This window comes from Alnus glutinosa, chromosome 2 (assembly GCF_958979055.1).
Source record: "Alnus glutinosa chromosome 2, dhAlnGlut1.1, whole genome shotgun sequence".
Lineage (NCBI taxonomy): Eukaryota > Viridiplantae > Streptophyta > Magnoliopsida > Fagales > Betulaceae > Alnus > Alnus glutinosa.
Window position 1 is genome coordinate 3,887,489 of NC_084887.1, and position 22,587 is coordinate 3,910,075.

The 22,587-nt window shown below is 35.5% G+C and overlaps 3 protein-coding genes and 1 long non-coding RNA gene across 4 annotated transcripts; 3 read left to right on the forward strand and 1 right to left on the reverse strand.

Moving 5' to 3' along the window:
• Positions 1-3,473: 3,473 nt before the first annotated feature.
• Positions 3,474-4,064, forward strand: LOC133859563 (E3 ubiquitin-protein ligase At3g02290-like). The gene has a single exon (XM_062294995.1). The coding sequence runs from the start codon at positions 3,474-3,476 to the stop codon at positions 4,062-4,064; it is 591 nt and encodes a 196-aa protein (XP_062150979.1).
• A 3,458-nt stretch (positions 4,065-7,522) lies between these two features.
• LOC133859566 (putative RING-H2 finger protein ATL53) lies at positions 7,523-8,140 on the forward strand. Its single transcript, XM_062295000.1, has one exon. The coding sequence runs from the start codon at positions 7,523-7,525 to the stop codon at positions 8,138-8,140; it is 618 nt and encodes a 205-aa protein (XP_062150984.1).
• A 1,212-nt stretch (positions 8,141-9,352) lies between these two features.
• On the reverse strand, positions 9,353-13,094 carry LOC133861360 (uncharacterized). Its single transcript, XR_009899001.1, has 4 exons — positions 12,934-13,094; positions 10,441-10,891; positions 10,027-10,315; positions 9,353-9,939 (listed from the first exon to the last, which is right to left on the reverse strand). It is a non-coding gene; the product is annotated as an uncharacterized LOC133861360 (long non-coding RNA).
• Positions 13,095-16,887: 3,793 nt separating this feature from the next.
• LOC133859569 (putative RING-H2 finger protein ATL53) lies at positions 16,888-17,505 on the forward strand. Its single transcript, XM_062295001.1, has one exon. The coding sequence runs from the start codon at positions 16,888-16,890 to the stop codon at positions 17,503-17,505; it is 618 nt and encodes a 205-aa protein (XP_062150985.1).
• The last annotated feature ends 5,082 nt before the right edge of the window (positions 17,506-22,587 follow it).

A 22,587-nucleotide genomic window follows, 5' to 3' on the forward strand; every position in this document is an offset into this window, starting at 1 on the left:
CAAAAAATCAAATTAATAGACAACCCACAATATTTTCCTTTAAACACAATTCGGTTAGAGCTTCTTCAACCAACCACAATATTTTTCTTTATTATACACCATGTTTTATAATTAGTGTTAAAATGTGCTATAAACTTCTTTTTGTTTTGGAAATGTCAGCTCTATACCTATTAGATGTAACAGTGTACAGTAACAGTTGTAGTTGACAAAAGTAAGACTTGAAAGGAAGCCTGTGTCACGCCATTTCTACTACTCTACAAATTGCTGACACAATCACCGTTTCTATACACAAGTTAAAAGACTTGAAAGCAAGCTTTGTGTTCTCTTGCTTTTGTCTTACACAAAACTGTCTCACAGAAAAACCAAATGTTTGGGAAAAAACGCTCGGAGGGGGCTATCAGCCAATTGCTTGAAGAGTTCTCCTTAAAAATTCATTATTTTTTTTTTTATCCTAGTACTTACCCTAGTAATCATTAGTTAATGGGAAGTTTGTAAGGCTTGCAAAGAGGCAGAGTGCTACTTTAGAAATGTATCATCACCTTATCACTTCACTGCAATCTAGGCATATGATCATATATATTGTTAAAGACTTAAAGTCGTTGGCTTAGGCAGTCCCCTTGAGAAAGTACAGTCACAATGAATACTTGCCCAGTTTGAATCATCCTTTTGGATGACACTTACTAAAAATTGTTTGAAGAATTTTGAACAGTATGTTCACATACCACTTGAATTAATATAGATAAAAGATGGTGGCCTAGTACTACACTAACTTGATGATAGCTTTTTCTTTTTTAATGGCTCTACGATCTAACCGCTAACTTTAACCTCCCTAGGCGGTTATTTAATTTTTATAACCGCAACCGTCCCGCTTTAGGTGGTTAGCGGTTATTTAAAATTATAATCACACTATGCATATAATTAATCATTTTTAAATTTGGACATTTTAAACCTGTTTTTGAGTGTTAAGCCTTCGTTGAACCTTTTTGTGCTTATTTTAAATTTTTTTTTTTTTTGAAATGACAACATACCTATTTTTGGATGTAAGTTGTCTTTTAAAATCCTATATAAAACGACATCGTTTTGTGTGTGTATATATATATATTATAATTTTATATATTTTTATATATAAAATATATATGGATAATCTGTTAATTAGCTGTTAGTACGTAAAATGAAAGTAAAAAACACCCGTAAAATTAAAGCTAGAGGCCTCTTGTAACTTGTCCATCAAGATTCGAAGAGCCAACTGGTGAATTTCCCTGCCCACCGCCTTTGGAAAGTTCTTGATACTAAATTAATTTGAAACAAAACCAAATTGATTCGGAAATCCAATTGATTCGGATTCGGAAATCCAATTGATTCGGAAATCCAATTATGTTCGGCTTTGTTGGTGCGTAGTATATATATCCATAATCCATGCATATAATCTCAATTCCTTAATTAGCAAAAACAATCTCCATTGAATTAGATCGATGGCAATTATAAGCAACAGGGTGATGACGTTTTCCGATGGTTCCCCGTTATCGGAGGGTGAGTTGTTAGTCAAGTTCCTTGTGGTGAAACCAGAGCACCCAGAAGAGGAAGAGATCCTCCCAGTCCGTGTGCAGCGCCGCCTGTTGTCATCGAAGGAATCCGCAAAAGCCATTATACCTCTGATGCTTTCCCGCACGACCCTCCCGGAGTTGTTTCTGTACAATTGTCCTGTATTCATCAAAGATTTGTCGGAGTACGTTTGTTCATTGCCTGGTCACGTGCACCACGTGCATGTCTACGGCCGTGTGGTTTGGGATGACAGAGACGACCCACGTAGGTGTGTTTGGTTCTACTATTTATCGCCGGAGGAATTGAGAAGCACTGACGGGCTGGTTAGAATTTCTAACCGGTGGTTTGAAATAATGCACGGCACTGGAGGAGTACAGCGGCGGAACCAGTGGACGAGGGTACTTGAACAAGCTTTCGAGTGTCCCATCTGCTTACCTTCTGGTTGGGATTGAAGCTGCCTACCTAATTCAATTGCAAGGTTTTTATTTTTTATTTTCAAAAACTTCGGTTAATCTAAGTAAACTTTCATCAATTTTGTGATCTTTCTTTTCAAAGTTTAAGAACTTTTAATTTAGTATATCAAATTTTTAATTTTTTTGTAATCTTACTCCTATCATTAATATTTAGAGCTAAATCAGACAGTCAAAAGGTAAAATGACATTAATACCATTATAAACTTTGTAAATTGCAAAATTTCCCTTAACTTACGATTAGTTTTTTATTTTTTCCTTTTTTTTTTATTTTTATTTTTTTAAAATCAGAGTATTTTAGGAATTTCTCACCCCTCTATTAGGATGGAGGGATGAGATAACAAATTTTTTAAAATTTGATACATTAAATTAAGAAATTTTGAATTTTAAAGAGGAAATTGCAAAAGTGATAAAAGTGTAGGCGGTCAAGTGAAGGTTTTTTTTTTTTTTTTAATTGACATTTGTCCTTATATCATGTAAGGCTTTGAAGTTTTCTATATTCTCTCTAAACTATTTTCAATAAATCATTTAGGCCGAAAAAAGAGTGCCTAAATTTGAGAACCGAAAGGAAAGGAAATAAATTAAATTTGAGATTAATTTGCATACGATTCTACATTGAATGTTAAGTTTGAGGGGTTTGGCTTGCAAAAAGGCAGAGTTAGCGCTGCTTTTTTATGTCTTAGGTGTTAAATTATCAATTTTCTTAAAATTTTAAATCGATAAAAAAATAATAATAATTTAATCAATATTTTAACAATGAATTAGTGAATAATCAATTATTATAACCAAGAACTTTACATTATCAAATAAAATTTTATACGATTCTGCATAACCTGCAACGTACATAATGAAAATGAGACAAACCGGTGACAATTTATCCGAGAAAAAGGAAGAGGGTCGGGTGGTGTTGAACCCACAAAGCAAAAGAACAAAAATTGATTAAAAATATTAAAGAATATAACTTATAAATAAAGAAAAAAAATTAAACAAAATTTAATTATGATTTAAAACATATAGATGTAATTTATAATTTATTTTTTCAGGCCTAACGTTAATTTATTTACTTGTCATCAACAAGCTTTCATATTTTGAAATGGTAGCATGATTTCTTCAGTTTTTAAAGCCTTGAATATATCATTCTCAATATATATATACTCCACTGAACTCGTATTCTGCATAAACAATTTTTAATAACATCGCTTTTAACAATTAAAATATGTAAATATATATATAAAAGAAAAAGTAATTTTCATTATTAAATTAATATTCGCCTTTGGAAACTCAATTCAATTCTAACTCTGAAACAAAACCAAACCAAATATGATTCGGATTCAGAAATCGAATTACATTCAACTTTGTTGGTATATATATATATATATACTACTCACCATTCCTTTGCAAAAACAATCTCAGTCAATCAGTTGATCGATCAATAGAGGATCTTCTTCTCCTTTGAATCAGATGGCGGCCACGTTATCTGACGGTGAGTTGTGGGTGAGCTTTGGGTTCGAACCAGAGAACCCAGAAGAGGAAGCGATCATCGGAGTTCCTATGAAGGTGCGTCGCAGCCTATTGTCGTCCCACGAATCCGCAAAAGCCATAATACCCTTGCTGCTCTGCTGCACGACCCTGCCGGAGCAATTTCACCGTTGTCCTGAATTCATCAGATACGTATCGGAGTATGTTCGTTCATTGCATACTCACGTGCGCCATTTGTACGTCTACGGCCACGTGGCTTGGGATGACATAGACCCAAGTGAGAGTCTTTGGTTTTACAGATTGTCGGCGGAGGATCCGAGTAGCACCGGAGACGGCGACAGAGAGGGCTACAAGGTGGTTATGATGCCACACCGGCGGTCAGCATCGGCAGTACAAGCGGTAAAGCACGTGAAGCTCGAAGAAGCTTCGGAGTGTGCCATTTGCTTACAGGACCTTCTGGTTGGGGCTGAAGCTGCCAAGTTGCCATGCTCGCACGTCTACCATGGCGGCTGCATTGTTCAGTGGCTTGATCGGAGTAACCAGTGTCCCTTGTGTCGTTTCCAGGTTGTCTAATTAAATTCAATTATGTAAAAAGATGTTTGATGAGTCGTGTTCTTTATCGGATAGGGATTCACTGCAATTCATTGTATCATTGTACGACTCAATTATAGTTTGCCACCTGTTCTTTCGGATTTAATTATGGACTCAGAATTTTCTTTAGAAAATCTTATTTGTTAATTAAAATTTAGATTTAAGGTTGGTTTAAATGTATTGTTCGTATTAAATGTATTGGGGCAACACAGCTTTAATGAGTTTTCATATTGGCCAAGGAAGGAAAAAATACATGAAATATTAATGTTCTTAATTAATTAAGACTGTGCTTTTGTTGTATATAAAAAGCATGCTCCTCATGAACACAACACCGTACCAAACAAAATACAAATCTTGATCTTCTTGCAATTAAATGATGGACACATTATCTCTCAAAAACTCTATGTTCTATATATCTATCTTCTTTTTTTCATGTGTTTCTCTTGCTTCAATTGGCTCATAGGAGGAGGAAGGACTACATCTCTTATCTTTTTTCTTTTATGTCTTTTATTGCTGTTTGGCTAGAGGTTTTGCTAGTCCTTCTCATATTTGATAAGGTTTATTCCATCGTCTTGTACGACTTATCCTGTCCGGAATTGCAACCTCAGTGTTTTGGCTTCTCCATTGCGCAATTCACGTTCGCTGCCGTCCTCCTCATGTTGGTGCCCGGTTTTGTCAAAGTTCTTGGATCTGATTTTTTAAAAGTTAGATCTACGTTCTTTCGATAGTCCTGCCTCCCACCCGCCTCTCCCACAACACTAATTGGCGTTCCAGCTACCAGATACCACCGACCGTATCTTCTTCTGCCTTAGCTTCCACGCGTTGGAGTGTGGCTCCCACGCTCTGGACAGCGGTTCTAACGCATCGGCGTCGGGTCTTTGGTCTTCCACTACTTTGCTAGTCGCCGAAGTTGCTATTTTTTGAGCTTTAATTTTTTGTTGTTTATTTGCTTCTTTTTTCCTTTTTTTAAATTTTTTTTTTAAATTTTTTTTTTATTTTTTTTATTTTATGACACTTAGGTTATTGATTCCCTTTAGGGAAGACTATTGTATTTGGATATGTGTTAGTACCTCTCTTCTTGCAATCACATTTTCGGAATCTAAAAATGCTTTTACTCCTTCATCCATCTTCTGATGGTTGTTTCTGTTTCCAAGTTGGAGTACAAATAAGCTTGCCCTAATCTATTATCCTTTAGCTTCTATAATCGCCTTGTGCGGCCCATTGAGAGAACCAGGTCACTGGTTTGACCCATTTCCTACCATTTGTAATTATTTCAGCGTTATTTTAGTTTAAAAAGTTCACCTTTTTTCATTCATAAAATCGTCAACTTCTTCTTTTCTTTTTGAATCAGAAGTGGGAAAAATCTTCTCTTGTAACATTTTTTTCTTATTCAATTAGAAATAGAAATAAAAATAAAAATAGACACATTAAAGCCCTTTCATGGGTCCAAAACAACACCCTCTTGCCTCATCTGTCTGTCGTACACTGAGTCAATGCATTGCTTCTATTTAATCATTCCATTTTAAGTTAATTCCAAAAGATAAAAAGGCTTTTCCAAAAGGTTTTTTTTTTTTTTTTTTTTTTTTTTTTTTGAGCGATTACTGCTTTACTGGGATATCCTTCCCACAATTAATCTTAATAGAGGAAAAAATTGAGAAGTATTAAAAATGCTATCGAGATCCTCTCAAAATATTTGTCTGAATTTAAAAAAATTCGAGCAGATAATTGTGAGAGACCACTTATGGGACTCACCTGACCAATTTTTATTTGGTCAGGTAAGTCTCATAAATGGTTTCTCACAATCACGCACCCAAATTCTTTTAAATTCAGACAAATAATATGAAAAGATTCTAATCCAAGTCTTACGAATACTAAGTTTGAAGAGAGATTTTTAATGAAACGTTGGAGATGATTGGAGCAAAACCCCAATCAGGGAAGAGGTTAAGCTTGATTGATTGCCGTGACTAGGGAATCACCTTCCAAATGCAAAGAGTTGCCAAAATAGGGGGTTTCATTGTTTTAATTTTTAGTTTTTAGTGTTTTTTTAGAATTTTTTATTTTCATTAAGGGTATTTTTATTATTAAAGGAGGTTAGTTTGATGGAGGTATGTAAACTTTTTCCTTAATTGTTTACTGCCCTTAAGGATATTTATAGCTTTTATTACAACTTTTTAAAAAATTAATATAATAGTTCACATGATTTTTTTTTTTTTTTTTTGAACAAATTCCTTCATATCAATAAAACACCAGCAACAGTTGGGACCAAAACATAGGGACAACAAGTTTCTTAATTACAATATCATAGATCTGGGGATAAATTTCTTCCATCCAGATTGAGTCTACAATATGGGTGACAACCTTTTGGGCTAATTTGTGAGCTGCTGAATTAGCCTAACATTTGACGTGGACTAGGTTCGCCATCCGAAAAAACTGCATGCCAAATTTTATGCCCTCCAATGGATGTCCATATCTACTCATGCATGTTGACCAAATCTATCGCATATTCTTGTACAATTTGCAGGAAATCTTCTTCTAGGCAAATATTAAAAAAACCTAGCTCCTTACAAAAGAGCACTGCTTGAAGCGCTGTCCATGCCTTAGCCATTGTAGGATCAGCTGCAAAAAAATACGTGAAACAATGGGTAGCTAAAACGTAGCCCTCACAATCTCGAACAATAATGCCTACTCCAATTTGTCCATTTTAGGCATTCATAGCCGCATCTCAATTTACTTTGAAAGTTCCACGAGCTGGTGGCTTCCAAATTGATAGCGAGTAATTCTCTTGTAAACCGGTAAAAATCCCTTACGGTCGCCTTAGCTTCCCTAAATATTTGGGCAGGGTTAGCGAAAGGATCCACATATACTATAGAGTTATGATGTAGCCATATTTTTCGAGCTAGCACAGCTCCTAATTCTATCTCCTCTCTATTGCATATTTTCATTAAAACCTGAACTAAGCTCAAAAAACTGAGTCGATCACTAGATAATTTTTACAGTTTTGCCGGTCCACACCCCCAAACATCTTGGGCAGTTGGGCAAGCCTAGAGAGCATGGAGAACTGTTTCCTCGTCCCTTTCACAAATCGGGCATGCTTTTATTGGACACCACTTTCCTTCTAAACAAATTCTCCTTTCACATAAATTTAATTTAATCATTTAATAACGAAGTATCACTTACGGCAACTGCGAACCAAGAGATGAGATGGGGTGTGGGCCTTTGGTTACAACAAGTCCATTCTAAAATTATGGCCCATAAGCCCAATTCCCCTACCCCCACCGCCTTTGGAAACTTGATGGGTAACTTGAACTTCGAAACAAAACCAAATACGATTTGGATTGGGAAATCCAATTGCGTTCAACTTAATTCGGTAGTATATAATGTATATACTACTTTGCAAAAACACATCAGTTGATCGAGGACCATCTTCTCCTTTGAATTAGATGGCAAGCAACGACGTGACCACGCCGGTGGAATCCTTCGAGATAGGACCCAACGACGGTTCCCCGTTATCGGAGGGTGAGTTGTGGGTCAAGTTCCTTGCGGTGAATCTAGAGCACCCAGAAGAGGAAGAGATCCTCCGAGTCCGTGTGCAGCGCAGCCTGTTGTCATGCGAGCAATCCGCAAAATCCATAATACCACTGCTGCTTTCCTGCACGAACCTCCCGGAGCAATTTCACCGTTGTCCTGAATTCATCAGAACTGTATCGGAGTACGTTTGTAATTCATTGCCCAATGAGACGCACCAAATGTATGTCTACGGCCATGTGGTTGGAGATGCCATAGACCCAAGTAAGTGTGCCTGGTCTTACTGTTTGTCGCCGGAGAAATTCAGTTGCACTGACGAGCTGGTTGTGCTGTCACGCCGGTGGTCTGAAATGCAAGCGCTGGAGGAGGTCAAGCTCGAAGAAGCTTCGGAGTGTGCCATTTGCTTACAGGACCTTCTTGTTGGGGTTGAAGCTTCTAAGTTGCCATGCTCTCACGTCTACCATGTTGACTGCATTGTTGAGTGGTTTGATCGGAGTAACCAGTGTCCCTTGTGTCGTTCCCAAGTTTTCTAATTCAATTATGTAAAAGATGTTTGATGTTCAAATTTAGATTTAAAGTTAATAGAAAATAACACAATTAATATTCATGAGAACTCAATTTTGATAAGAAGCCTTTCAATTCAACAGCAAATTGAAAAAGGGGAGATTGTAATGCAAGCAGTTAACTACAGATACTCACCAACCATTGTCTCCTCCTACCAAAAATCAAAATAATAATAATAATAATAATAATAAAAGCTTCAATTGCAATTACACGTTTAACTTAACCCCATGATATTCTGGTGTAAAAGTAAGACAGAAATAACAAAAAAGTAAAGGATTTTTAGTGCTACAATATAAGTTTACTTGACTAATCCCAGTATTACTCTCTTCCTAACAAAAGTGAATACCGATTAAAAACAAATACCTTGAATACTCACACACAAACGACAAACTACAAACAAATGAGAGGTAGAGAGATAGAATACCATTGCAGTGCACTGGGTGAGAAAGCAAAATAAAGCCATAGACAAGCACAAAGAGATAGAGGCCATTGTGATCAGTGAAAAAGATAAGAGAGCTTTGCTGAAGAAGATAAGAAGGCACTACAGAAGGAAGAAAAAATAGATGGGCTTGGAGTTATAGATGGTTTTCTTTCAGTTTTTTTAATTGGTTTTGAATTGGCCATTTAGTTGGGTAAAAAAGGGCTTTTTTTGAGCATTTTTCATGATGGGTCTTATGCTTGTTCTGTTACTTTGTGAAACAAAAACCAATCAGCATTTTTTCTGATTTCATTCATGGAATCCACTATGCAGCAAGTCTTCATTGCAGTGGTTTGTCACAAAATTCCAGATGACCTTTCATATAGATAATATACTAGCGTGATGATACCAAACTAGCAAGAGATCATGGAAATCTAATAAAGCTAAAAAGAAAGTCATAGTTGATCACACTACAGATGCAAAAGTATTCATGTCAGGAGCAAATTTTTAATAAAACGTTCACAATTTGCAGTTAATATAATACTAAGATTCAGGCCCAATACAAGTCAATTAACTTCTCAGTTAGTTGTTAAAAAAAGAGAAACTAATTCCATCTAGAAAGATACAGGAATTTATCATCAAAAGTCCCATCAAGCAAAATCTAGAAGATATAATTAAGCATGGAGATGGTTCAGCATAGGCTAATTCATAACGTACAAAATTATAGATGAACAATAGCTGTAATGACTTTAGATATTTGCAGAGAAATTATAAGCAAGCAAGGCAAAATAGGAAGGAATTCAGGAAAGAAGATGAAGATTAGAGATGGATAATTCAGTAAATAGTAGCTACGGGCACTTTCGAGATGCCCAATCTCTCAAGGAAACAACTTAGCCTCAATATTCTTTTCTTATCTCTACTACCCACTGCATCCCTTCTTAAATAGCCAATTCTGTTAGAAAATTTGTACAGCTCACTCGATTCCTTACAGCTCACTAGATACCAGAACCTTCTAGAATGCAGATTACAAAAGCAAATCTAGCATGGACGCATGTTGTACATGATATCAAAACGCCCAAGAATAAAACATAAAACGCAAATGCAAATGGAAAACCCAAAACGCTGCAAGTCTTTGTATAAAACGCCAGCCCTTCTAGAACATTCACTGTCATTGATGGACCTGACTGATGCACCCTATGCCAGGCCCATAACAATAACTGATAACCACAAATTGATGAACAAAGTTGATACCTAATCGTTAGCCTCATCCTCATTATCATCTTCTACATGGGAAAAACCACCTGGGCAAACAGGCGTGTTGTTATAGCTATCTTTTGATGCAGCTCTCATCTGCACAATATATATATATCGTATAATGAGATAATAAGAGGAAAATTGAATTCATTATATATGCTAAAGGCCATGTTCTGAATTTACCTGCAATGCGAAAATCTCATCGAACTTAGCATATACCCGTAGAAATTCTTTGCCCACGTGTTTTTTAAATTCGACAAATCCCGCATGTTTAGGATCATTAATTGCAGGTACCTGATGGCATGCATGAAATCGAGGCCGATGACCCAGACACCCAAACCCCACTCTATGTACACGCCCAGGCCGTTTCTTGCCTAAAACCTTGGAGTATGGGGCATTTGGATCCCAATTAATGGTCCCTTGCGTGGATCCTCGAGTCGATGGAGGTTGTTGTGACATCGGCTCCTCTTAACTGCGCATGTAACAAGACAAAAGTGTTAGCAATTCACCAGTTAGCCTTTTAACGTCATTATATGAGCAAAGAAAAAAAATTATAAAAAACTTATTAATTTTACAAAATAACTAAAACACACTTACAATTTTGGTCGCCGCTTCCACACCCATCTAAGACCCACCTTCATCTACCTGAATATTGTGCATGGGAAAAACATCATGCAACATGGCTTGCATCCCACTGGAGCCTTCATGTATTGGCTCCCTATTGACAAGAGCCATATTGCAGCCTTCATGTATTGGCTTGCTGATAACGGGAGCGTTAGTGGCCTGACCAGTAATGCTTGGCAATTGTACCCCATGAAAGAACCATGTTGTGTAACCCTGCAAAAATCCTCCTCCTTTTCGCCAAACCAAATGGTTGTATACATCATGGGGAATTAGTGTCTTGCGGACATAATACTTCTTACATGGGCACGTAATTCTCCCAAGTGCTTTTGTGTTTTCAAGTGCAAACTCAATAAAGTCCAAAACACCGTTCCTAAACTCTTTGGAGTTCCTAGGCATTGAGATCCAACTCTTGTCCATAGCGCAACTACATTAGAAATAAATGATATAAGAAAAATTAAATAACTATAAATGATCGTGTTTAATTTTACTTAAATTGTCCACTTGAGATTTTCTAAAATCATTATATACTATGTACCACTCATATAAATGAAAAAAATATGCTACTTCACGCCATTTAAGTGAAAAGTCTACTTTTAATTTGGATTAAAAAGAATTTGATATCCTCAAAAAAGTAGAAGACGGACAGCAACTTATAAAGTTTATCTAGGTGCCATTTAGAGGAGAGTCAAATGCCATGATCTCATCTATCAGACATATCAAAATTCAAAATATATTCTAGCCTTTTATAATTTGAATACAAACTTCAACATTTTTTTGCCCAGCTTCATTTGAACCTTTTATAATGCAATACAGCCTTAAAAAGAGCAATCATTAATGGCGTCTTCACTTTCAAAATAAAGACAATTGGTAATTGAAAGGATGTAATGTTAACTACAATAAGGTAGAAAATTCATCCATCCACTTGCTAATAAATATAATTCTCACTGTAACACTGGTCTAAATAAACAAGAGGGAAAATGACCTGATTTTACACCATTTATGTTTCCATTCATTTAAACTAGCATTGATTACAAATACTCATTTGGATTGTAACCTGCCCATATGAAAAGTTAAACTGATAACAAAATTGATAAGTACATAAAAACCTTAAAAGTATATATACTAGCATTACAAAATTGATGATCCATTCATGCATTCTGAGAAAACAACAACACACATATGGTTAGTAACAGATATAAAAGTTGTTTCTCTATGTTCAGATGTTCTAAAATTGTCAGGCACATATTTATGGTATAAATGATCAAGACAACCACAATTCAGAGGTTGGCACAGCCGGCAATCGGGTGAAGCCTCCTAAAATGAGCATGCATCTTAATTTATCTCACCAAAACAGTAGGTATACCCAACCAAAATTACAGAGATAACATGTACTACTAGCTCAAATAACATGTAAACACCTTCATTCATCCACTATCACATGCTATATTCTAACAAAAGTAGAGTAAGATCAGTAGTTACTTGTAAAAATAAGAGTACGGGCAAGGAGGCCAACTGAAACTCAAACTGATCTTGTAATTTTCTCACCACTGAACCATGAAATCAATTATCAATACCAAGCTAAGATTTTTCAGAAAATTCTCTTGGAACAACCCCAATACAGCAAATACACCGAGAGTCTTTGAGAAATTTTCACAAACACGTTATCATATTTCAAGATTTCCTAACTTGCAAATGAAGTATCCTATTTAATCACACGCGGATGAGACTAAAAAAGTAGTACGGGATTTCAACCCAAAAATCCAAAAGCTCACTTAATTCATCAAGACAACACACAAGCACTAAAATTCTCAAAGTTTAGACAAGAACCACGCTTTTTATAGTTAACTGAAAAACTCAATAGACTAGCAATCTTGCTCATAATTCATCATAAACTCAAATCACACCATTCACAGGAAATTAGTTCTACCTTTAAGGAAAATTTACTTAATCCATAGCATTCTTCCAAAACCCCAAAATCACAGGCCACAGATTGACCACCAACTTGAAAAGGTCATAAACGCATAAGAGGTTTACCCATTCGGGTTCCCGCATTCAAACACACAAATTCCCAACACAATTGGCTAACCCATTAAATAAACATAAATCTATGTCACACAAGCTAATACAGAAATCCCAATCCAAACTTTTCCTCAATACACACACCAACACCAATCGGAGACAAAACAAAGAACAGATAAGAACATGCATGCGCATAATGATCAATCCGAAGAAAAAGCATAGGGATTTACACATACTTGTTGCGAACCAAAATAAATACGGTATTTAAGAAACATGGAGGGGAAATGGCAGTGACTTAGATTTCCGGCCATTAGCAGCAAAATTAATCCTTGCTTGATGTTATGGATAGAGTTAGGAGAAGATCAGAATTTATGTTGAAATAGAATTGTATTTAATAAAGATTATTAGTTATCAATTAGGATTAAGATTAGTAATAATTTATCAAACCTTATGATTGTACGCACGTAACAAATGGCATCGAGATGAAGGGAGCGGCGGCTGAGGCGAGCTGACGTGGAGTCGAGGTCAGGCGACGGCGGCGTGCCGGAGAGAGAGAGAGAAGAACAGGTCCCTCTCGAGAATGAGACTGTGAGAGAAACTTCAATAGAGAGAGCGCGAAAGTGAAAATGTAGGTAGGGACTAGGGGGCGGGGTTTTAATTTCGTTTGAAAATACGTATGGAATTACGTATGTTTAAAGTTTTTACTGGCGTATGTTTTTCTTTTACGCCAGTAATTTTGTCACACAATTCCTGGCCCATAATACACGTGTCAGGATTTTTTTTTTTTTTTTTAATTTCTTTTTTATGTATATATTTTACGCCTATTTCGAGTGCTTTTATTTTTAGGTAAAAAACGATTAAGTTTCACGTTGAAAATATATTACAAGATTAATTAATTCCAAATCTATAATTGGGCTTTTTTTTTTTTTTTTTTTTTGGTGTGTCCATTTAAAATAACATAAATATAGTAAAAAAATTAAAAATTTGTATTAATATCATCCAGAAAGATATAAATGTAATTTTTTATTACATTTATGTCCTTCTAGATGGATACAAAAAGAATACTAGAATGAATTCTAACCTTCTTTATTATATTATAAGTCGGGGCAAAGATCTATGGTAGCGCTTGGAGGCCTACCATGTTTTCCTCAATTTTTTTTTTTTTTTTTAAAAAAATAATCTTATAAATTTTTAAAATTTTACCCTCTAATTTTATTTTTTGATATAACCATTTCTTGATCTTTCACAACAAACATTAATGGTTGATGGTAGTTCAAAAAATCATTTAAATTAATTTTTTAACACTGGTTTGTGAAGGGAATATACATACTAGGAGTGCCAAAAGAATTCACTTAATTAGTAAGGGATATGGACAGGTGGTGCAAATTCAATTCCTATGCTACAGATGGAATTAAAGATTTGATCAATATTTTTTTTAGAAACTTATTATGTGGAGTTCCTACCCCAATATGTCTTGAAGTTGTACATTTAATGTGCTCTAGTAATATTTTTAGCGTTTCCCTTTATTATACATTCTCTAGTGCTCAAGAATACATATGTGTTCAACGAAGTGGGGGCTACATGCCCATGAACCTCTCCCTTAACCGACAATGCGGGGAAAAACACTCCTTAAAAGAAAAATGGTTTCTCACAATCACGCACTCAAATTCTTTCAAATTCAGACAAATAATATGAAAGGATTCTAACCCAAGTCTTACCAACACTAAGTTTGAAGAGACACATTTTTAATGAAACGTTGGTGATGATTGGAGCAAAACCCCAATCACGGAAGAGGTTAAGCTTGATTGATTGCCGTGACTAGGGAATCACCTTCCAAATGCAAAGAGTTGCCAAAATAGGGGGTTTCATTGTTTTAACTCTTAGTTTTTAGTGTTTTTTTAGAATTTTTTATTTTCATTAAGGGTATTTTTATTATTAAAGGTGGTTAGTTTGATGGAGGTATGTAAACTTTTTCCTTAATTGTTTAGTGCCCTTAAGGATATTTATAGGTTTTATTACAACTTTTTAAAAAATTAATATAATAGTTCACATGAATTTCTTTTCTTTTCTTTTTTGTTTTTAAACAAATTCCTTCATATAAATAAAACACTTGCAACAGTTGGGACCAAAATATAGGGACAACAAGTTTCTTAATTACAATATCATAGATCTGGGGATAAATTTCTTCCATCCAGATTGAATCTACAATATGGGTGACAACCTCTTGGGCTAATTTGTAAGCTGCTGAATTAGCCTAACATTTGATGTGAACTAGGTTCGCCATCCGAAAAAACTACATGCCAAATTTTATGCCCTCCAATAGATGTCCATATCTACTCATGCATGTTGACCAAATCTATCGCATATTCTCGTACAATTTGCAGGAATCTTCTTCTAGGCAAATATTAAAAAAACCCAGCTCCTTACAAAAGAGCATTGCTTGAAGAGCTGTCCATGCCTTAGTCATTGTAGGATCAGCTGCAAAAAAATACGTGGAACAATGGGCAGCTAAAACGTAGCCCTCACAATCTCGAACAATAATGCCTACTCCAATTTGTCCATTTTAGGCATTCACAGCCGCATCTCAGTTTGCTTTGAAAGTTTCACGAGCTGGTGGCTTCCAAATTGATAGCGAGTGATTCTCTTGTAAGACTGCACCTCCATTGTCCTTGACATTAAACCGGTAAAAATTCCTTACGGTCGCCTTAGCTTCCCTAAATATTTGGGCAGGGTCAGCGAAAGGATCCCCATATACTACAGAGTTCTGATGTAGCAATATTTTTCGAGCTAGCACAGCTCCTAATTCTATCTTCTCTCTATCGCATCTTTTCATTAAAACCTTAACTAAGCTTAGAAAACTGAGTCGATCACTGGATAATTTTTACAGTTTTGTCGGTCCACACCCCCAAACATCTTGGGCAGTTGAGCAAGCCTAGAGAGCATGGAGAACTGTTTCCTCGTCCCTTTCACAAATCGGGCATGCTTTATTGGACACCACTTTCCTTCTAAACAAATTCTCCTAATCAAATTCCCCTTTCACATTGTATGGACAATACATTTAATTTAATCATTTAATAACGAAGTATCACTTACGGCTAGGGGTGTGCAAAACCCGCAACACCCGCCCCACCCCGCAGCACCCGCCCCACCCCGCCCCGCAGAAGACCGGATTTTCGAGATTTTTTGCGGGTTAGGATCCTAATTTGAGAAATTTATGCGGGGCGGGGCGGGTTGCGGGTTTAGACTTTTAAAAAACGCGGGTCCCCGCCCCGCCCCGCCCCTCCCCGCACAAAGGAGGAGAAAAAAAAAAAAAAAAAAAAAAAGGGGAAAGAAAGAAAACTAGAAGGCTAGAAGAGGGAATCTCTCTCTTTCTCTTCATCTTCTTCATTTTTTCCTTTTGTTTTAAATTGTTTTGGTTCACTATTATATTTTTGCATTTTTACTAACCAATGGTCTGTTATATTTTTGCATGTTTAGTTGTTTACTAACTAGTGGACTCATTTCATTGTGTGAGAAATACAATTTTTATGGTTCAATTTCATGGGATGTTAAAGTGTATACATTTTTATTGTATTGTTATTTGAAATAATCTTTTCATTACTTTTGGAAAAGACAAGAAAATTGATGACATAGAATAGTGAAATATCATAGCTTTTTATTCTTGTCATTTATTCATTATGCTTTGTTGATGGGAGAAAATAGAAATCATGTTTCTTAGAATTTTATCTTATAATTAATAGGACTTTTAGTTTAAAAGGCTAATCCATGAAAAATGTTCTTGAATGGAAATATAAATTTAATTTTTTATTTAAAAAATCAGTATTTTTTTTGAATTTTTTATTTTTTACAAAATAAAATCAAAATTACGTAAATGCCACTCAAAAAACCCGCCCCGCCCCGCAATCCCCGCCCCGCGCGAACCCTCCCCGCAGTGAACCGCCCCGCACGGTTACTCTTTAATAAGTGTGGTTTGCGGGTTGAAAATTTCCAACCCGCAAAGGTGCGGGGCGGGGCCAAAAAATGCGGAAACCCGCCCCACCCCGCCCCATGCCCACCCCTACTTACGGCAACTGCGAACCAAGAGATGAGATGGGGTGTGGGCCTTTGGTTACAACAAGTCCATTCTAAAATTATGGCCCATAAACCCAATTCCCCTACCCCCACCGCCTTTGGAAACTTGATGGGTAACTTGAACTTCGAAACAAAACCAAATACGATTTGATCTATATAAAAAAAAATAAAAAATAAAGAAAATAAAAAATAAAAAAAAAAAAAAAAAACCAAATACGATTTGGATTGGGAAATCCAATTACGTTCAACTTAATTCGGTAGTATATAATGTATATACTACTTTGCAAAAACTCATCAGTTGATCGAGGACCATCTTCTCCTTTGAATTAGATGGCAAGCAACGACGTGACCACGCCGGTGGAATCCTTCGAGATAGGACCCAACGACGGTTCCCCGTTATCGGAGGGTGAGTTGTGGGTCAAGTTCCTTGCGGTGAAACTAGAGCACCCAGAAGAGGAAGAGATCCTCCGAGTCCGTGTGCAGCGCAGCCTGTTGTCATGCGAGCAATCCGCAAAATCCATAATACCCCTGCTGCTTTCCTGCACGAACCTCCCGGAGCAATTTCACCGTTGTCCTGAATTCATCAGAACTGTATCGGAGTACGTTTGTAATTCATTGCCCAATGAGACGCACCAAATGTATGTCTACGGCCATGTGGTTGGAGATGCCATAGACCCAAGTAAGTGTGCCTGGTCTTACTGTTTGTCGCCGGAGAAATTCAGTTGCACTGACGAGCTGTTTGTGCTGTCACGCCGGTGGTCTGAAATGCAAGCGCTGGAGGAGGTCAAGCTCGAAGAAGCTTCGGAGTGTGCCATTTGCTTACAGGACCTTCTTGTTGGGGTTGAAGCTTCTAAGTTGCCATGCTCTCACGTCTACCATGTTGACTGCATTGTTGAGTGGTTTGATCGGAGTAACCAGTGTCCCTTGTGTCGTTCCCAAGTTTTCTAATTCAATTATGTAAAAGATGTTTGATGTTCAAATTTAGATTTAAAGTTAATAGAAAATAACACAATTAATATTCATGAGAACTCAATTTTGATAAGAAGCCTTTCAATTCAACAGCAAATTGAAAAAGGGGAGATTGTAGTGCAAGCAGTTAAACTACAGATACTCACCAACCATTGTCTCCTCCTACCAAAAATCAAAATAATAATAATAATAATAAAAGCTTCAATTGCAATTACACGTTTAACTTAACCCCATGATATTCTGGTGTAAAAGTAAGACAGAAATAACAAAAAAGTAAAGGATTTTTAGTGCTACAACATAAGTTTACTTGACTAATCCCAGTATTACTCTCTTCCTAACAAAAGTGAATACCGATTAAAAACAAATACCTTGAATACTCACACACAAACGACAAACTACAAACAAATGAGAGGTAGAGAGATAGAATACCATTGCAGTGCACTGGGTGAGAAAGCAAAATAAAGCCATGGACAAGCACAAAGAGATAGAGGCCATTGTGATCAGTGAAAAAGATAAGAGAGCTTTAAGCTGAAGAAGATAAGAAGGCACTACAGAAGGAAGAAAAAATAGATGGGCTTGGAGTTATAGATGGTTTTCTTTCAGTTTTTTTAGTTGGTTTTGAATTGGCCATTTAGTTGGGTAAAATAGGGCTTTTTTTGAGCATTTTTCATGATGGGTCTTATGCTTGTTCTGTTACTTTGTGAAACAAAAACCAATCAGCATTTTTTCTGATTTCATTCATGGAATCCACTATGCAGCAAGTCTTCATTGCAGTGGTTTGTCACAAAATTCCAGATGACCTTTCATATAGATAATATACTAGCGTGATGATACCAAACTAGCAAGAGATCATGGAAATCTAATAAAGCTAAAAAGAAAGTCATAGTTGATCACACTACAGATGCAAAAGTATTCATGTCAGGAGCAAATTTTTAATAAAACGTTCACAATTTGCAGTTAATATAATACTAAGATTCAGGCCCAATACAAGTCAATTAACTTCTCAGTTAGTTGTTAAAAAAAGAGAAACTAATTCCATCTAGAAAGATACAGGAATTTATCATCAAAAGTCCCATCAAGCAAAATCTAGAAGATATAATTAAGCATGGAGATGGTTCAGCATAGGCTAATTCATAACCTACAAAATTATAGATGAACAATAGCTGTAATGACTTTAGATATTTGCAGAGAAATTATAAGCAAGCAAGGCAAAATAGGAAGGAATTCAGGGAAGAAGATGAAGATTTGTTACTTCACGCCACTTAAGTGAAAAGTTTGCTTTTAATTTGGATTTAAAAGAATTTGATATCCTCAAAAAAGCAGAAGACGGACAACTTATAAAGTTTATCTAGGTGCCATTTAGAGGAGAGTCAAATGCCATGATCTCATCTATCAGACATATCAATATTCAAAATATATTCTAGCCTTTTATAATTGAATACAAACTTCAACATTTTTTTGCCCAACTTCATTTGAACCTTTTATAATGCAATACAGCCTTAAAAAGAGCAATCATTAATGGCGTCTTCACTTTCAAAATAAAGACAATTGGTAATTGAAAGGATGTAATGTTAACTACCATAAGATAGAAAATTCATCCATCCACTTGCTAATAAATATAATTCTCACTGTAACACTGGTCTAAATAAACAAGAGGGAAAATGACCTGATTTTACACCATTTATGTTTCCATACATTTAAACTAGCATTGATTACAAATACTCATTTAGATTGTAACCTGCCCATATGAAAAGTTAAACTGATAACAAAATTGTTAAGTACACAATAAGCTTAAAAGTATATATACTAGCATTACAAAATTGATGATCCATTCATGCATTCTGAGGAAACGACAACACACATATGGTTAGTAATAGATATAAAAGTTGTTTCTCTATGTTCAGATGTTCTAAAATTGTCAGGCAAATATTTATGGTATAAATGATCAAGACAACCACAATTCAGAGGTTGGTACAGCCGGCAATCGGGTGAAGCCTCCTAAAAAAATAAACACGTATCTTAATTTATCTCACCAAAACAGTAGGTATACCCAACCAAAATTACAGAAATAACATGTACTACTAGCTCATATAACATGTAAACACCTTCATTCATCCACTATCACATGCTATATTCTAACAAAAGTAGAGTAAGATCAGTAGTTACTTGTAAAAATAAGAGTACTGGCAAGGAGGCCAACTGAAACTCAAACTGATCGATCTTGGAATTTTCTCACCACTGAACCATGAAATCAATTATCAATACCAAGCTAAGATTTTTCAGAAAATTCTCTTGGAACAACCCCAATACAGCAAAATACACCGAGAGTCTTTGAGAAATTTTCACAAACAGTTTATCATATTTCAAGATTTCCTAACATGCAAATGAAGTATCCTATTTCATCACACGCGGATGAGACTAAAAAAGTAGTACGGGATTTCAACCCAAAAATCCAAAAGCTCACTTAATTCATCAAGACAGCATACAAGCACTAAAATTCTCAAAGTTTAGACAAGAACCACGCTTTTTATAGTTAACTGAAAAACTCAATAGACTAGCAATCTTGCTCATAATTCATCATAAACTCAAATCCCACCATTCACAGGAAATTAGTTCTACTTTTAAGGAAAATTTCCTTAATCCATAGCATTCTTCCAAAACCCCAAAATCACAGGCCACAGATTGACCACCAACTTGAAAAGGTCATAAACGCATAAGAGGTTTACCCATTCGGGTTCCCGCATTCAAACACACAAATTCCCAACACAATTTGCTAACCCATCAAATAAACATAAATCTATGTCACACAAGCTAATACAGAAATCCCAATCCAAACTTTTCCTTAATACACACACCAACACCAATCGGAGACAAAACAAAGAACAGATAACAACATGCATGCGCATAATGATCAATCCGAAGAAAAAGCATAGGGATTTTCACATACTTGTTGCAAAACCAAAATAAATACGGTATTTAAGAAACATGGAGGGGAAATGGCAGTGACTTAGATTTCCGGCCATTAGCAGCAAAATTAATCCTTGCTTGATGTTATGGATAGAGTTAGGAGAAGATCAGAATTTATGTTGAAATAGAATTGTGTTTATAAAGATTATTAGTTATCAATTAGCATTAAGATTAGTAATAATTTATCAAACCTTATGATTGTACGCACGTAACAAATGGCATCGAGATGAAGGGAGCGGCGGCTGAGGCGAGCTGACGTGGAGTCAAGGTCAGGCGACGGCGGCGTGCCAGAGAGAGAGAAGAACAGGTCCCGCTCGAGAGTGAGACTGTGAGAGAAACTTCAATAGAGATAGCGCGAAAGTGAAAATGTAGGTAGGGGGCGGGGTCTTAATTTCGTTTGAAAATACGTATGAAATTACGTATGTTTAAAAAGTTTTTACTTGCGTATGTTTTTCTTTTAGAAAATATTAAATTTACAACACCAACACAACAACTATATAACAACCCTTCACACGAGGATGGATCCTACACACCAATAATTTGGTTACACAATTCCTGGCCCATAATACACGTGTCAAGATTTTTAAATTTGTTTTTTTTATATATATATATATTTTACTCCTATTTCGAGTGCTTTTATTTTTAGGTTAAAAACGATTAAGTTTCACATTGAAAATATATCACAAGATTAATACCAAATCTATAATTGGGCTTTTGCTTCGCGGTGATGATGCGTGAACACTCGGTAAAATAACTTTTGTTGATGTGTTTTTTTTTTCTTTTTTCTTTTTTTGTCCATTTAAAATAACATAAATATAATAAAAAAATTAAAAATATGTATCAATGTCATCCAGAAGAATATAAGCGTAACTTTTTTTATTACATTTATGTTCTTCTAGATGAATACAAAAAAAATACTATAATGAATTCTAACATTTCTCATTGTATTATAAGACAGGGTAGAGATCCATGGTACGTAGCGCTTGGGGGCCTACCATGTTTTCCTCAATTTTTTTGTTTTTGTTAAAAATACTCTTATAAATTTTTAAAATTTTACCTCTAATTTTATTTTTTAATATATTAGTTTCTTGATCTTTCACAACAAACAATGGTTTATGGTAGTTCAAAAATCATTTAAATTAATTTTTTAACACTGGTTTGTGAAGGGAATGTACATACCCGGAGTGCCCGAAGAATTCACTTAATTAGTAAGGGATATGGACAGGTGGTGCAAATTCAATTCCTATGCTACAGATGGAATTAAAGATTTGATCAATTTTTTTTTTTAGAAACTTATTATGTGTAGGTCTCACCTCAATGTATTTTGAAGTTGTACACTTATTGTGCACTAGTAGTATTTTTAGCATTTCCCTTTATTATACATTCTCTAGTGCTCAAGAATAGGTATGTGTTCAACGAAGTGGGGGCTACATGCCCATGAACCTCTCCCTTCACTAACAATTAATGCGAGGAAAAACAAGAAAAAAATAAAATTGAGCGATGATCTAGAGGTAGGTTCATTGTTAGAATATATTTAAAATATATTATGAAAAAATTATTGATTTATCTTTCTTAGTCTAGGTCGATTTGTGTTTTCTTGTAGTGATTTATATTAGAGCCACTTTCTTGAGGCCTTCAATAAATGTCAATCGACGTTTTCAAGTCTCCTTCGCGGTGGTGACTCCTTCAGAGTTTCTACTTGTCTGTCGATGCACTGCTCTGATGCCATGTTGATATTACTTTGATATTATGTTGAGATTTGTGTAGAAATCTAAAATATGAGAATAAAGCGGAAGCAAGAGAGAGAAAACAGACAGAATTTACGGTTGGTTCGGTGTTAGACACTTACGTCTAAGGGCTAAATTATGCTCCATAAATTGATTGTTTACAATACATGTCTTTATTTATAGTTGAATAAGTCGACCTATACTAGTAAACCTAAATCGACTTATACAAAGAAATACAAATCGAACTAAACTAAGAAATATAAATCAATAATTTTATATTCAAAATATATTCTGAATATATTCTATCATTCATTATCAGCCAAACACTCCCTCGTTGAACTTCCGGTGGAACAGTTTGAGCTCAAAC